We start from the raw sequence: 14121 nt of genomic DNA, 5'->3' as shown, positions 1-14121 counted from the left end.
GTGAGAACTGTCTTAGGCTTAGATTCAGGTCTAAGCTGGAAGTGATCTGCTGCTTATAGATGCCTAAGAGAACTACCAACCCAAGACCCTTTTAAAAGGATTTTGGTCACAAAGGTGGTATGAATTCTAGCCCCAAATTGGCATAAGGACAGGCTTTTGGTCAGAAATTCTCAGGGGGAACTTTTGTTTTTCTTTCGGCTTCACCCTGAACTAAAATCAGATATCTTCAGGCAAGTAACAAGTCTATGGCACATATGCCACTCTTTCCCTTGGGGAGCAAGATCTGACAACATCCACTAAAATTTCCATCACTTGAAGGTTCTGGGTATTCATAAGGATTTCCAATGTACTCTGACGTTTTGCTTCAGTCTAACTTTGTCTGCTATCTCTGTGGCCCATTTGGCCAGAATTAATGGGGACTCCAAGGTAAAGTCTGGCTCTGACTCACTTCTCTGGATTCCCACTCTCTCATTGCTTCTGCCTCGGAGGGATGTCCTCCCATTCCTGCCATCTCAGCCTTGATGTAAAACATGCTTTTAATAGTTTCCCCAGCGTCTCAGGGATTTTTGACTTGGCAGATTTTGCCAGAATCCACCCTTCCATGTTGTTGCAAACATGGCGCTCACTTTCCTATCATTTTCCAACAGTCTCCCAGAATCCTCACTCATCCTGTTACCTCTTTCTAGACTGATCTTCCTCACCTTCCCCATTTGCTAAATCTTATTATGGTAGGCAGAATTCCAAGATGGTTCCCCAAATCACTAGCCTCTGATGGATGCTACTTGAACACTATATTCAATTGAACACTAAGCTAATGTTGCTGTGAAGACATTTTTCAGATATAATTAATGTCCTAAGCCAGTTGATCTTAAAATAAGGAAATTATCTGGGTGAGTGGGTCTGACTTAATCACATGAGGTTTTGGAAAGCAGAAAGTTTTGTCTATCGGTAGTAGAAGAGAAAGTCATATAGCTGTGCTCTGGCTGGCCTGGAAGAAAGCAAATATCTGTGTTAAGAACTTTCTATGGGGCCACATGGCAAGAAACCATGGGCAGCCCCTAGGAGCTGAGGGTGGTGATTTGGGGCCAACAGCTTGTAAAAAAAAAACCCCAAGGACCTCAATCCTGTAACTACAAGGAAAGAAATTCTGCCACAAACCGGTGAGCTTGAGTGAACACTCTGAGCCCACTTGAGAACCACAGCCCTGGCCCACAATTTGATTTCCGTCACGTGAGACCCTGAGCAGAGAATTCAGTTACACAGTAACTGGACTTAAACTGTGAGACAATTTGAGTTGTTTTAATCTGCTAAATTTGTGGTAAGTTTTTACACAGCAGTAGAAAATGAACACAGCCCTAAGCTAATATACCCACCTTATACTTCAAAGCCAAATTCAATTTTCACCCCTCCAAGATGTGTCCTTGAGCTCTGAGGCCGGTCCAGCCGGTGGCCCTCCTCCTCACCCCCGCCCGCCATGCTCTCATGACTCTTAATAGTCCTTCTGTTATATCTCCTTGTGTTACTGGTTTTGCTTGTTCATCTGTTTTAAAGTGTCTTTCTCTCCAGTTAGACCATTTGACCTTCAGAGAAAGGACCGTTTCTTAGGTCAACTCCAGCGTCTGATGGCCAGGGTTCAATCCCAGCTTTGCTACTTCTTAGCCATGTGTACTTTGGCTTTTTCATTTCCCTAAGTTTCTACAAGCCTCAACTTCCTTATGTAAGATATGGGGGTAAGAAGACCCTACCTCAAAGGGCTCTTATGAAGATAAAATGAAATCATTTTTGTACCGCATTTCACACAATACCTGGCACATAATAGGCCCTTGGCACATGTTTGTGCAATGAATATATGGGTGAAGGAAGGATGGAATGAGAGCCTGCACATGTGCCTGAATATGTGTCTGTGTGGAACTGTTTCCTCAACCTAAGCCACCCTGTCAACAGACAGCCTTCCCCTGATGTTTCCTTTGTTTGTTTTACTCCTGCTTTTCCCGTGATTGCTCACAGGAAACATTTCTAGAAAAACCTCAAGGGATTGACTTCCTTTGTGCTTTAGGGCAGCAGCCGGTCTGCATTCTGTTGGCCGCAGCTGCGCTCCAGCCCCTGGGGACTGAGGGAGGGACAACGTCTCAGAAGGATGAGGATGGGAGCCAAACAGCAGGTGAAGTTCACCAAGAGAAAAATACAAAGACAATACTTGGGAGGGAACCCCCCCAAACCAGCCGATGGTAGAGGAGTAGGGATCCCTGACCCCCACCCCCCCGGCCCCTGCCTCACACACAGCCTCAGTCTTGGCTGCTACAACCGCCCTCTCTCCTTTCCTTCTGGCCACCTACAAAATAGTCACATCGGCATCACCCCTAACAGCTTCGAAGATGCCAGGCCCTAGGGAAGGCACAGCTCCTGTCTTGGTGTCAGATGAGAGCCATTTGGCAGGCGAAAAGAAACAGGCCATCTGGAAAAGCCTCTGAGACCTCAGTAATTTGAACCAATGACTCCCTTCAGTTTTATTTATTGTAAAAAACAACATTATAACAACATGAAAGGACATCTCTTACAAAGGAAAAAAAGATTACTCATGATCCTGCTACCCTAATGCCACAACTGTTTTCTTTTTCCAAGCGCTCTTCTCGCCTTTTTTTTTTTTTTTTTTGGCCACATAATAGAAGTTTGCATGCAATCTGTGTCCCCTTTTTTGTTTTCACTTAATGTGATATCTCTCAAGCCTTTTCTAGTATTGACCTAAATCTAGTGTTGGTCTCTCTCAATCTCTCTCTCTGAGCTGCATATATTCCAACGGCTTTGACGGAGGCATAATTATTATTTTTTTTTTTTAACGTTTATTTATTTCTGAGACAGAGAGAGACAGAGCATGAACGGGGGAGGGGCAGAGAGAGAGGGAGACACAGAATCGGAAACAGGCTCCAGGCTCTGAGCCATCAGCCCAGAGCCCGACGCGGGGCTCGAACTCACGGACTGCGAGATCGTGACCTGGCTGAAGTCGGACGCTTAACCGACTGCGCCACCCAGGCGCCCCCGGAGGCATAATTAATGATTCCTTAACCCTTGGAGATTCTTGCTCATCCCCTTGAATCTTTGAGGTTGGCTGTTGGCAAAACGGTAAATGAAAGGAAGTTTGTTTTCCGGGCCCATCCGCCTCCCTGATCTTCCTTCCCTGCTAGCCCAATTTTAGCCCAAGACTTCTCTTGCCATATCCTGGTGCCAACCTGCTCTCTGAGCCTGTGCCCCTATTCAAGGGCTATTAAAAATAATATCGTTCTATTTTTTCCTTCAAAGAAGAGCAATACATGCTTGTGTTGTCCAATTTGAGAAATGCATAAAAGCAAAAGAAAGTTAAAACCTGCTACCACTTTGCTGTTCAAGATCAGATGCCTGTTCCTCATCGCTCTCCAAAGTATTGTCGGCACTTTTGACCCCACTTGCCTGTGTCAGGTCCCTTTTCCCCCAGACCCTGCTCTGCCTTCACTAACCTGTACTGATGACATGATGAAAAAGTTTATTCATGAATGAATAAACCCTAGAAAGTATGCTACCTTGAGGCCCTGGGCATCTATTTAGGTAAAAATATTCATAAACAGGTATACAATGCATCAAGGGGGCACCTGAGTCTGGCTAGTTTAACCCACCGGAGACTTGACTGGCTCATTAAACTGGAGCATATACAGGTAGGATGGGCTGCAGGGCTGGTTTGATCTAGTAGCTCAAAAATGTCATAAAGGCAATGGTTTCTTTCTAACCTCTGTCTTTGCTTCCCTCAGCATGATTCTCTTCTAAGGTAAATTCTTCTTGTTGCCTAAAATGGCTGCCTTATCAGCGGCTACTAAGGCTACTTATTGCCTGACTCCTGTCTAGCAGGAGATGAGAGCATCTCTCTCCCACCATCCAATAAATACCTAAGGTTTTCTCTGACTGGATCAGTCTGGTTCTGATGGCCGCCCATGAATCAATCTTAGGGGCAAGGAGGATGGGATCTCTCTGGGTGGTTTGGACCAGCAGGTCTCAAACTCTGGTCTTAGGACCCTTTACACTTCTAAAAATTACTGAGGATCCTAAAGAATCTTTTTAATGGAGGTTTAATCTATTGATATTTGACAAATTAGAAATTAAATGTAATTTAATTTAAATTAATAAAATAAATCATATAAATAAAATTACATGTTTTAACAAGTTAAAAAATAATTATGTTTTAAAAAGTACTAATAGCCCCCCCCAAAAAAACACAAAAAAACAACTATGTTTTCCAAAACAAAAAGATGGTGAGAAAAATGGCTTTTTCCCCCCTTTATTTTTAATTTGCAAGTCCCTTTAAGTCTGGTTTAATAGAAGACAGCTGGATTTTCATATCTGCTTCTGTATTCAATCTGTTGCAAATTGTTCTGGTTAAAGTACATGAAGAAAATCTGCTTCACATCAATATGTAATTAGAAAAGGGAGGAGTATTTTGATCTTTTTTGAAGTTTATTTTATTTATTTTGAGAGCGAGAGAGAGAGCACGCATGGGGGAGGGGCAGAGAGAGAAGAAGAGTGAGAATCCCAAGCAGGTTCCATGCTGTCAGTGCAGAGCCCCACACAGGGCTCAGTCTCACCAACTGTGAGACTTCCTGAACAAACTTCCTGAGCCGAAACCAAGAGGTTTCACACTTAACTGAGGTTGGACACTTAACTGAGCCACCCAGGTGCCCCGATAGCTTTTAAAGGGTATCTTTTTTGGTACTATACCAAAATTCTACAAGAGGTAATTCCTTAAAGGTTTGTTGCATTGTGAAATTGAAAACCTTATCTATAAACTTTTCATACTGTCAAATTAAAATCCATTGTCTGCCTTGCATTTAGAATTCATCTTTTACCCATGTGTGATTTTGTAACATCATGCATTAGCAATTTGGAAAACACTGATTCACTGAGTAAATGCAGGTCTTATAAATGTTGGGACATTATACATGACCCAATATCCCCAAGTCACATTTGTTAACATCACCATTCGTCACATCAGAAAAGTCCTTAAATATTGAGAAGCTGTCTCAGGGTGATAATAAGTTTCCCAAAATTCTAAATTTCTTTTGAAAGCTGGAATTTTTTCATCATTGGCCCAACAAATAGTCCATTGTTTTCCTTGAAGAAACAGGCTCACTTAACTGATTGTCAAGGAAATGTCTACCAAATAATCAAGTTGAAATAACCATAATTTGTCAGTTGCTTTCTCAAGTGAAAATGGTGTTGCATGAAAAAAACAAAAAACAAAAAAACCCCCAAAAAACCCAAACCAGCCAGTTCAGCTTGCGGCTGCACACGTGCTCTCCCTTAGACAACCACCAGGCTCTGGTTTGCAGTGGAAGGGTTTTATGTGCCTTTCCCATTTTGTTATATAAAATATTAAAAAGATATGTGCTCAAGGGTTGAGATTTTAATAAATTTAGTAATATGTATTGCTCCATCAAGACCATTCTTAAATGACACTGCCTTTTTTTAATTAAAAGTTTTTGTGTTTGTGTTTTTGTTTTTGTTTTTTTTTTACCATTAGTGCGGTAATGAAGGCTCTTAGTACAGTTCGGTGCCACTACCCTGATTTGTGAAGGCACCAGTAGTTTTGCACCATCAATGCGAAAGGCAAACTATGTATTAGATAATTATGAAATAACTTTGACTTCAGAGATTCCCTGAAAGGTCCTCAGGGACCCCTAGGGGTCCATGGACCATAGTTTGAGAACTGCTGACCTAGACCAGTCAGAGCCCGCTCACAGAGCTAAGAGTGGGGCAATCTTACCTAAACCACATGTTGCATCACAGAAGGGACGGGTGGAATGAATGTTGGGGTAACACAATGCCTGCTATTAGAATGACCTAAGTAATGAACATAAGGAACTAAAGAATTATAAGATCGTGGTAGCTGTCCCAGATTTACCAACAGTTTGGCCACTGTGCTAGTCAGGGTCCTGAGCTTTTCTGAGACCAGCCACTGACTTGAAGAGATTCCAGGTAAGGCTTTGAGGTCGAGGGGCTGATCCTAATTTACAGTTTGAGGATCTCTGTCTCTATCCAGAACAGTAGCAGAGGCTCTGCAGCTAGTAAAAAGGGTGTTTTAGGTCAGGGCTTGTCTTGTCCCACAAGTCAGCTTCTCTTCCCACCAAATGTGAATGGGGTGAATGAGGCAGCGGGTGCAGGGTAAGCTTACCAGTGGTCTGGTTAGGCTGGAACAGGAGGCAGTTTTGAGCTCCTTTTCTTTGTCACACCCACCTTGCACCCAGTCCTCCAAGCTGGAAGGCTGATCCTTATGTCCAACCTTAATGCTCTCACAGCATTTTTCAGACAAGAAGTATCTGGGAGAAAGGGAAAGAGCAGCTAAGGCAAAGAGAGGTAAAGTGTCTGACCAAGCAGGCTGGCCTTGGGCAGGTCTCCAAGAGAGAAGTGGTGAGGTGCTCAGCATTCTCCCTGCAGCTGTCCCTGACCCCAGCAGCTGCTCTGCCTGGCCAGCCTTGGCCACTCCACTGGATTTAGATCTCCCAGTGACAGCTTTTCCTCTAATATTTTCAAAATGCTCCAGTATTCTCACCTTAGAATAACTTGGAAACATTTTTATGGCAAAATCCCTTTGGAAAGTATGACAACAGAGTCCTCCCCTCCCCCCTTCCTTTCCAAGATTTCCCTCCTGACCTTTGTTACCCAGATATAACATTTTTTTCCAGCACCCCCTGCCCCCACTGGGGAAAGAACACAGACACTGCCAAACTCTGGTGCTTTGCAACCCCTGTACAAACTGTTGCAAAAAAGATCGACAAAATTCTAAGTTTTCACAAATATATTTGGCTTAGTTTCTAGGATCTTCCGTTTTAAACCAGAACCGGTATCACAGGCACATGAGTGCAATACACTGTATCTGTAACCTAAAAGGAAATTCTGAAAGCAGACCAATGAGTTCACTGAGGAGTCAACAAGTCCCAAGGCACAGAAATGTTGCAGACGCATTATACACCCTTGGGTGTTCTAAAGAAATAACATATCAGCGCTTTAAACTCCTTTTAATTCTTGAATTTGGGGATTCACGAATATTTATGCTTTAAAAGTCTGTATGACATTTCTTTTCCAGATTCAAGGGAGACTCCTGAGATATGGAAAGGGGGACTCCAAGCGCAGGTTCTGATCCCTGCTCTGCCACCAGATGTCCCAATGAATTAGGTACCTCACTTATGCTTTCCGGGCCTCAATTACCCATCTGATACCAATAGGTAATCAGCACTACTAACCTTTTCTCGGACACGTGTAACAAAAATAAAGATGTTCTGCAAGTCCTCCCCGCTCCCCCACGCCCAGGCTGCCTTCCTGCAGCTCTCAAGGTCTCACGACCCAAGGAACTCTGAACAGTGGTCGCCCTGGGGGGGGTTGTGCAGGCAAGTAAACACGTGACTACGAAAAGCCCCTTCATTCACCCACTCCGCATCTACCAGTCCTCTGCGCAGTAAAAGCCTGTAACAAGTCCAAATGCACCTTTTGTTCCCTCCACCGCCTAACTGCACGTAGAGTTCAAGAGGGCTGTGGGGGCCCACTGTCCCCGGTACGTCCTGCCGAAGGCGCCCGGCTCCCCGAACCACAGTGGGTGGAGGCGTTGCGCGTCCCGGGGGCGGGGCCGCCGCGGGACCCCCCCCCTCGCGAGCTCTGATTGGTCTCTCTTGTCCTCGTGATGCTCGGCCCCGCCCGCGTCCCTCCTCCGCATCCGCGCGGGGGAGCGGACAGTCTGGTGCTGAATGGGCGCGAGCGCTGCGCCGGGGGCGGGCGGGGGCGCGGGGCCCTGGACTGGAGGCCGGCCGGCGCCCCCTCCCTAGCATGCGGACGAAGGCGGCCGGCGGCGCGGAGCGGCGTCCCCTGCAGCTGCGAACGGAGGCGGCGGCGGCGGCGGCACCTGCCGGCCGAGGTAAGTGGCGCAGCCCCCTTCTCGGCGTAGCGGGGCCCGCGGGCTGGGGGCGGCGGTGGCCATCAGTCCCTAACCCTGCCTGGCTGGGGCTTGGCGGCTCCTCCCCGGCCCCGCGGGCGGCTCCCAGGGCACGGCGCCCCTGGACGCGCCTCGCGGGGGCGCGGGCTGGGAATCGTGGCTCCGGGCCGCGTGGACGGGGCAGGGGGCGCCGCGGCCCACGCAAGTGTGGACGCGGTGGAGGCTCAGGGGTGAACCGCCAGGTTGTCGAGTCCAGCCGCAGTGGCCCTTTCTCCCCCGGTGTTCCGCAGCGGCTCGGGGTTTAATTCATTGCTGGAAGCTTCCGAGCCAGCAGAGCCGAGTTAACTCATTTCCCTGGGACGGGATTGGGGGACCCTCTGCAGTGTAACTAGCAGCTCCCAAAACTGCCCTTTGCATCCTTCCATAAGGCGGGATGTGTGGCGTCTGTACGTAGAAATTCGCCAGTGACCTTCCTTGCCCCCCTCTGCAGCCAGCCCTACGAAAGAGACACGTTTTGGTGACCGTTTGCTTTCCTCTGAATTGTAAGCAGTGACTTGACATAGGCATGCATTCATTATACGCCTTTAGTGTGTAAATAACTCAAGGATTTTGGAGAGCATCTCTCAGAGGTGCCTGGCTAATAGGGAGAGGCGGGGGCTTGTCTCTACCCCACACCAGCTGGGTGACCTTGGCCAATGCATATCCCCTTGAGGGGCTCTGTTTCCTGGTCGCTACTGGGAAGCTTGAGCTGCTGCTGATGGCTGTGGTCCCTTTCAGGCCTCTGGTTCAGTGGTTCTGACCGAATAATGTGTTTCCCCTTTAAAGGGGTCCTACAAATCAGCTGACTTGAAAGATGAATTTTATGTTCTCATGTCTTAATTCGTGTAGGTGGCCTTTGCTTAATTATGGATCGCTCTTTTAAAAGAGAAAATAGTTTTATGTGCTGCGTTTCGCATCCTTGACTTGCCTGCTTGTGGTGCCAAGCACCCAGCTCAGTACTGGGGTTACGAAGAGGAAGAAGACTCATCTCCTGCCCTCTGGTGTTTAGCCTCACTCTCCTCTTGTTTTATAACTGCTAATCCTCTTCCACAGAGGGATGCGTGTCCTGAAACTGTGAGGAAGAGGAATTCATGTCTGTTGAGTGAAGGGGCACAGACTCAAAAACATGATGGGTTGTGGTTTCACTTGTGTAATCCGGAAAGCTGGACAGTTTAGAAGAATGTCTTACATTTCTAGTCTTAGAGCCAGGATCACCTAAATTCCAACACATGCTTAGACAGGAGAGAGTGCTGTGAACTGCCAGAGCACTATAACCAAGATGTCATGGTTCTTTTTCCATGTCTGTCCATTATGTGAGTGCTGCTGTTTCTGTAAGATGAAATGGACCTTATTTGTGATTAGCAGCCATTTCTTCCTCTAAGCCAGAAAAGAAATGAGTGAGATGGGAAGGTATGAGGGAGTTAATGGAAGTGTGAGAGGGCCAACAGGCGTATATTCTAAAAAGTCATTTTATGGTTACCTGTTTTGAAAATGCTTATAATTTTGGCCCAGATGGCCAAGTTAGTCCCATGCTGTTTGGCAGCAGTGAGGGGAGTTTATCTAGCAAGTTGGCTCTTGGGAGGTGAACAGATTATAATAAAAAAGGTTTAGAGCTCTCTGTGGGAGTCCATCCAGGTGCTGGGGGCCGAAGGGGGATGTCTGGGAGCCAGGAGTTCCTGGGAGGATTAAAACTCACCTTCCACACCCTTCTAGTTCATGAGGAACAAATTAATCTGAACTGCCTGTGGAGGGTTGAGATCATTCCCAGAGGGCATGCTCCATGATTTTAAGTCTAGCTGGGCAGCCTTGGCAGAAATAAAACAGCTGGGAAGATATACAGTGATGGTACAAACTTCCTAACTGCAGAGAAAGGAGAAGCAAGGGCTGAATCAGTGTGAAAGGCCTAAATTAGCAAAGGCATCCAAAATGGGGAGGGGTTGCAAATCACCAGCCTGGTGTGGGAAGAAGCCATAAATATGGATAGCGACTGCCGTAAATATGGATAGCGACCGTGCGGGGCTCCTCAGGGAGAGAGAACCAGCTTAAGCACACCTGCAGAGGGGGAGCAAGGAAGAAGTGTAAGGGAGTGGGGGAACAATGAGGTTAGAGGGTACAAAGACACTTCCAGGCTTGTCTTACCTGGACAGCTTTTTCTTTCCTTCTTTAAAGTATAGTACACATACTAGAAAAGTAGACACGCTGTAAGTGTACTGTTCACAAGTTTTCCAAACTGAACACACCCACGCACTCAGATCAAGAAGCAGGAGCTCCCCATGTGCTCCCTTCCAGTCCCTGCCTCCCTGGGGGCAACCCACCACACCTGACAGTTCCATGCTTGTATAAATGGATCCTGCAGTATCCGACATCTTTCCTAATGAGTTAGGTTTCTGAGATTCACTCGTGACGCTGCCTCTTGCTGTAGTGTGCTTCCTCTCAGTGCTGATTTGGCCTTTGGGTGATTAATATATCACATATTTGTGCACTGTTGATGGACATTTGGGCAGTTTCCAGCATTTGGCTATTGCACATAATGTTGCTGTGACTGTTCTCGTACCCATCTTTGGTATACATACGTATGCATTTCTGATGGTGGTATGGTAGGTGTGTGATTGCTGGGTAATGGGCGTGTGTATACTCAGCTTTGGGAGCTGCAGGCAAAGCCATGTTATTCCAATTTTTTAATAACTATGTTGTTATTAGTGTGGTCATCATATGGTTATTATATGGTAATTAGTAGTTAATTTTTATTAGTGTAGTGTTAGTTTTATAATAGTACCTCCTTACTACTAGCTGATGAGGGCAACACCAAGTTTTCACCAAGGAGACAGGCAGGAGTCTTACCGGGAGTCATGATCAGTTTCTATCTGGCTGTGCCCCATGCCCCATATTCTCTTGGCAAGTGCAGTCAGCTCCATGCCCCGGTCTCCCGAGTCACGCAGCAGCACAGGCCGAACTGTGGGCAACCCAAGAGTTCTGTTGTCAGGGAAGAGTTTCTCTGGCCAAACTGCTTTAACTTATCTCAGCTCCCAGTTCCCTGCAAGCACTTCTGGGAACCTCTCCTCCCTTTAGCTTTCTAAACATTGTACTTTCTATATATTTTTTAGCTCCTTTTTTTTTTTTAATGTTTATTTGTTTTTGAGAGAGAGAGAGAAAGAGAGTGAGCATGGGAGGGGCAGAGAGAGAGAGGGAGACAGAATCTGAAGCCAGCTTCAGGCTCTGAGCTGTCAGCACAGAGCCAGACACGGGGCTTGAACCCACCAACCGTGAGATCGTGACCTGAGCTGAGGTCATATGTTTAACTGACTGAGCCACCCAGGTGCCTGGTACTTTCTATACTTGTTTCTACTTCTCTGATCTGCCTTCTCTGTGCTTCTTCATTTCTGTTAAGAATTCTCTCATGTCATTGAGGAAAAGCACAAGTCTAGGTTAGTCCTTTAAGGCCGTACAAGATATTTTTGTTCTCTTCCTCTGGCATGGAAAAAACATCCAGGATTAAGTTAAGTATCTAAAATCATAATAGTTAAGTATCATATGGTATGATTTGATTAATTCAAAGAGGGAAAATTGATAAAAATAAATAAAAAAGTCTGCTTTAATGGAATAGTGGTTCTATCTTTTGGACATTAAGGCTATTTTTAATACCAAGTGTCATTTTCATGATTAAAGGCTTAAATATATTGAGTTCACAGCAGAAGTCGTTATTCTATGATATGTATAGAGTTCCTTCTTCCCTGGCCACCTTTTCTCAGCTTCTGCCTTTTTTTTTTTTTTTTTTTTTTTATGTGTATTTATTTGTTTGTTTTTGAGAGTGAGAAAGAGAGCATGAGCTGGGGAGGGGAAGAGAGTCCCAAGCAGGCTCCATTCATCGTGGCAACACAGGGCCTGCGACAGGGCTCAGTCTCACGAATCGTGAGATCATGACCTGAGCTGAAGAAATCAAGAGTTGGACATTAAACCGACTGAGCCACCCAGGCGCCCCTCAGCTTCTGCTTTTTTATCCTCCTCTATCTTGTTCTTCACCTCCTTTCTGCTTCTGACAAACATCTTGGTCTCATTTCCTATTTAGACTCTAGTGGCAAGAGAGGAAGAGAGTATGGTCCTTTAACAGGGCTCCCAATACTCTCCTCCCTTTGCTTGTTATTTTCTGCAGTCACATCCTTAGTTTTCCAGGACTTGGTGGTTGGTGTAGGCTTCTTGCTTATCTTTTCTCTAGTCCAGTGGAACTGTAACTCAAGCCACACATAATTTAAAATTTTCTAGTAGCTACATTTAAAAAGTTGAAAAGAAACAGTTGTATCGAAGTTGCAATTTCTGAGGAATATAAGAACTTCTAAACTGTTATGCACCTAATAACACAGCTTCAAACAATGTAAAGTAAAAAGTGACAGAAGAATAAAAAAAGAAAGTTGACAAATCTGCCACCAAAGTGAGAGAGATTTTAGCATACATCTTTCTTTAGCATACATCTTTCAGTAACTGATACAACAAGCTGACTGCAAACCACTAAAGGGTTATTCCAGCAAACAATAAGCTCGATCCAGCTGTTTATATAGAAAACATGGTCCCACAAATGAAGATTGTACTTTTACAAAAATTGAGTATACACCTAGTCATGAAATAAGTTCTAACATGTTTAAAATAACCAGTATCATACAGAACAAGTTCTCTGGCCACAGTGCAACTAAATTATATCAGTTTTAAATGCTATTTTGGAAAAAAAGTGAAAATTTGAATTTAAAAATATTTAGGCTTGAGAGATAAGTGATAATAATAAACATATATGTCAAAAGTTGTAGGATGACTTATACACTTTAACTATCAGGTACAGTCTTAATTGCTCATATTAACAAGAAAAATAGCAAAAATTAATGATTTAATTAGCTAAATTAAGACATTAGGAACATAGCAATTAAAATGAATCCAACAAATTAGAAGGAAGGAAACTTTAAAAAAAAAGGTGAAATTAATTTTAATAATATATTTTAGTTAACCCAGTATGTCCAGTATATTCTGAAATTAATCTAAAAATTGTTAATGAGCAATTTAAATTTTCGTGTTCATACTCAGTCTTTAAAGCCTGGTGTGTATCTTACTTATATAGAGCACATCTCAATTTGGTTTGGCCACATTTGAAGTACTTAACAGCCACATGTGGCTAGTGGCAACTGTACTGGACAGCACAGCTCTGGATCTTAGCCTGTTTTAAACATTGAGCTGATTTGCCTTGATAAAGGGGACAGTCAGGGCTAACTGTGGTGGTGGGGTTCAGTTTTCTGCCAAGGAAATCTAGGTTCGTAGGAATCTGGCAGTGTTCAGTGGCTGGCAAAGGAGGAGTGGGCTTTTTGTGAAAAGCTTGGTAAACCCACTCCCCTCCTAACATACCCACATGCTACAACACATAGATAGGTCAGAAGAAAAGATAAATGCTATACTGACTCACTTTATTGTCACCTGCTCTAGACTAGACGACAAGAGTAGACTAGAGCAGGTGACAATAAAGTGAGTCAGTATAGCATGCATATATATATATATATATATATATATATATATATAGTCATTTTTTATGTATATGTCATTATACGTACAGCTCATTTAATTTTCACAAAAGCCATGTGAGTTTGGTATCGTTATTATCCCCATTTTACAAATGAGGATGTTGAGGCTCAGAGGGGTTAAGAAACTAATAAAGTGTAGGGGACAGAGTCTGGGGAAAGCGTCTAGGGGACATTCTGACTCAGGCAGTCTGACCTGGAGGTGGCAAGGAGGCAAATGCATCCCTCCCTTTGCAGCACATAGTGTGTTCCTGCCGCATGCTTGAGAACAACTCCTGTGAAAATTCTTGGAAAGGTCATCCAAGGTGGCTGAGATGGCCGTGTTCCCTGTCCAGGTTGGCGTGTTCCCCTGCAGGCCATCGTCACTCCCCTGGGTCTCCACAGCAGGCTTCTAACTGGTCTCAGGGCACAAGAGGACTTCCCCATTTCCAGTGTGGCTCAAGAGAGGTCTCTCCAAAATCCAGTTCCAATTAACTTCCTACCCAGTTGCTCCTTTTATCTCAGGATAAAAAATTTCCCATTTCCAGCAGGCCATGGCATGGTCTGCTTCTTTTCTCTAGCTTCTTTTGGTACCTTATTCCCTCC

General features: G+C 44.8%; 1 protein-coding gene and 1 long non-coding RNA gene across 6 annotated transcripts in view; one reads left to right on the top strand and one right to left on the bottom strand.

The window, feature by feature from the left end:
• The window catches only part of LOC123581067, a 30100-nt gene extending 22464 nt beyond the window's left edge, over window positions 1–7636 (bottom strand). Inside the window, exons 1-2 of one of the 3 annotated variants that reach the window (XR_006703581.1) lie at window positions 7504–7636; window positions 6194–6338 (exon numbers count right to left, since the gene is read on the bottom strand). This is a non-coding gene — a long non-coding RNA (uncharacterized LOC123581067). Of the gene's footprint in view, window positions 1–6193; window positions 6339–7262; window positions 7484–7503 lie in introns of those variants that run through there. The other 2 variants (XR_006703579.1, XR_006703580.1) reach the window with 2 other exon arrangements.
• Window positions 7637–7736: 100 nt separating this feature from the next.
• The window catches only part of ST3GAL5 (ST3 beta-galactoside alpha-2,3-sialyltransferase 5), a 51082-nt gene continuing 44697 nt past the window's right edge, over window positions 7737–14121 (top strand). For 2 of the 3 annotated variants that reach the window (XM_045446738.1, XM_045446735.1), the window contains exon 1: window positions 7737–7927. In XM_045446738.1, the coding sequence (XP_045302694.1) occupies window positions 7840–7927 (88 nt within the window). In that variant the 5' untranslated portion in view covers window positions 7737–7839. The remainder of the gene's footprint in view (window positions 7928–14121) is intronic. The other variant, XM_045446737.1, reaches the window with a different exon arrangement.

Source organism: Leopardus geoffroyi, chromosome A3, assembly GCF_018350155.1.
Source record: "Leopardus geoffroyi isolate Oge1 chromosome A3, O.geoffroyi_Oge1_pat1.0, whole genome shotgun sequence".
NCBI lineage: Eukaryota > Metazoa > Chordata > Mammalia > Carnivora > Felidae > Leopardus > Leopardus geoffroyi.
Note: the sequence above shows the minus strand (reverse complement) of the source record. Positions and strands in the feature narration are given on the sequence as shown.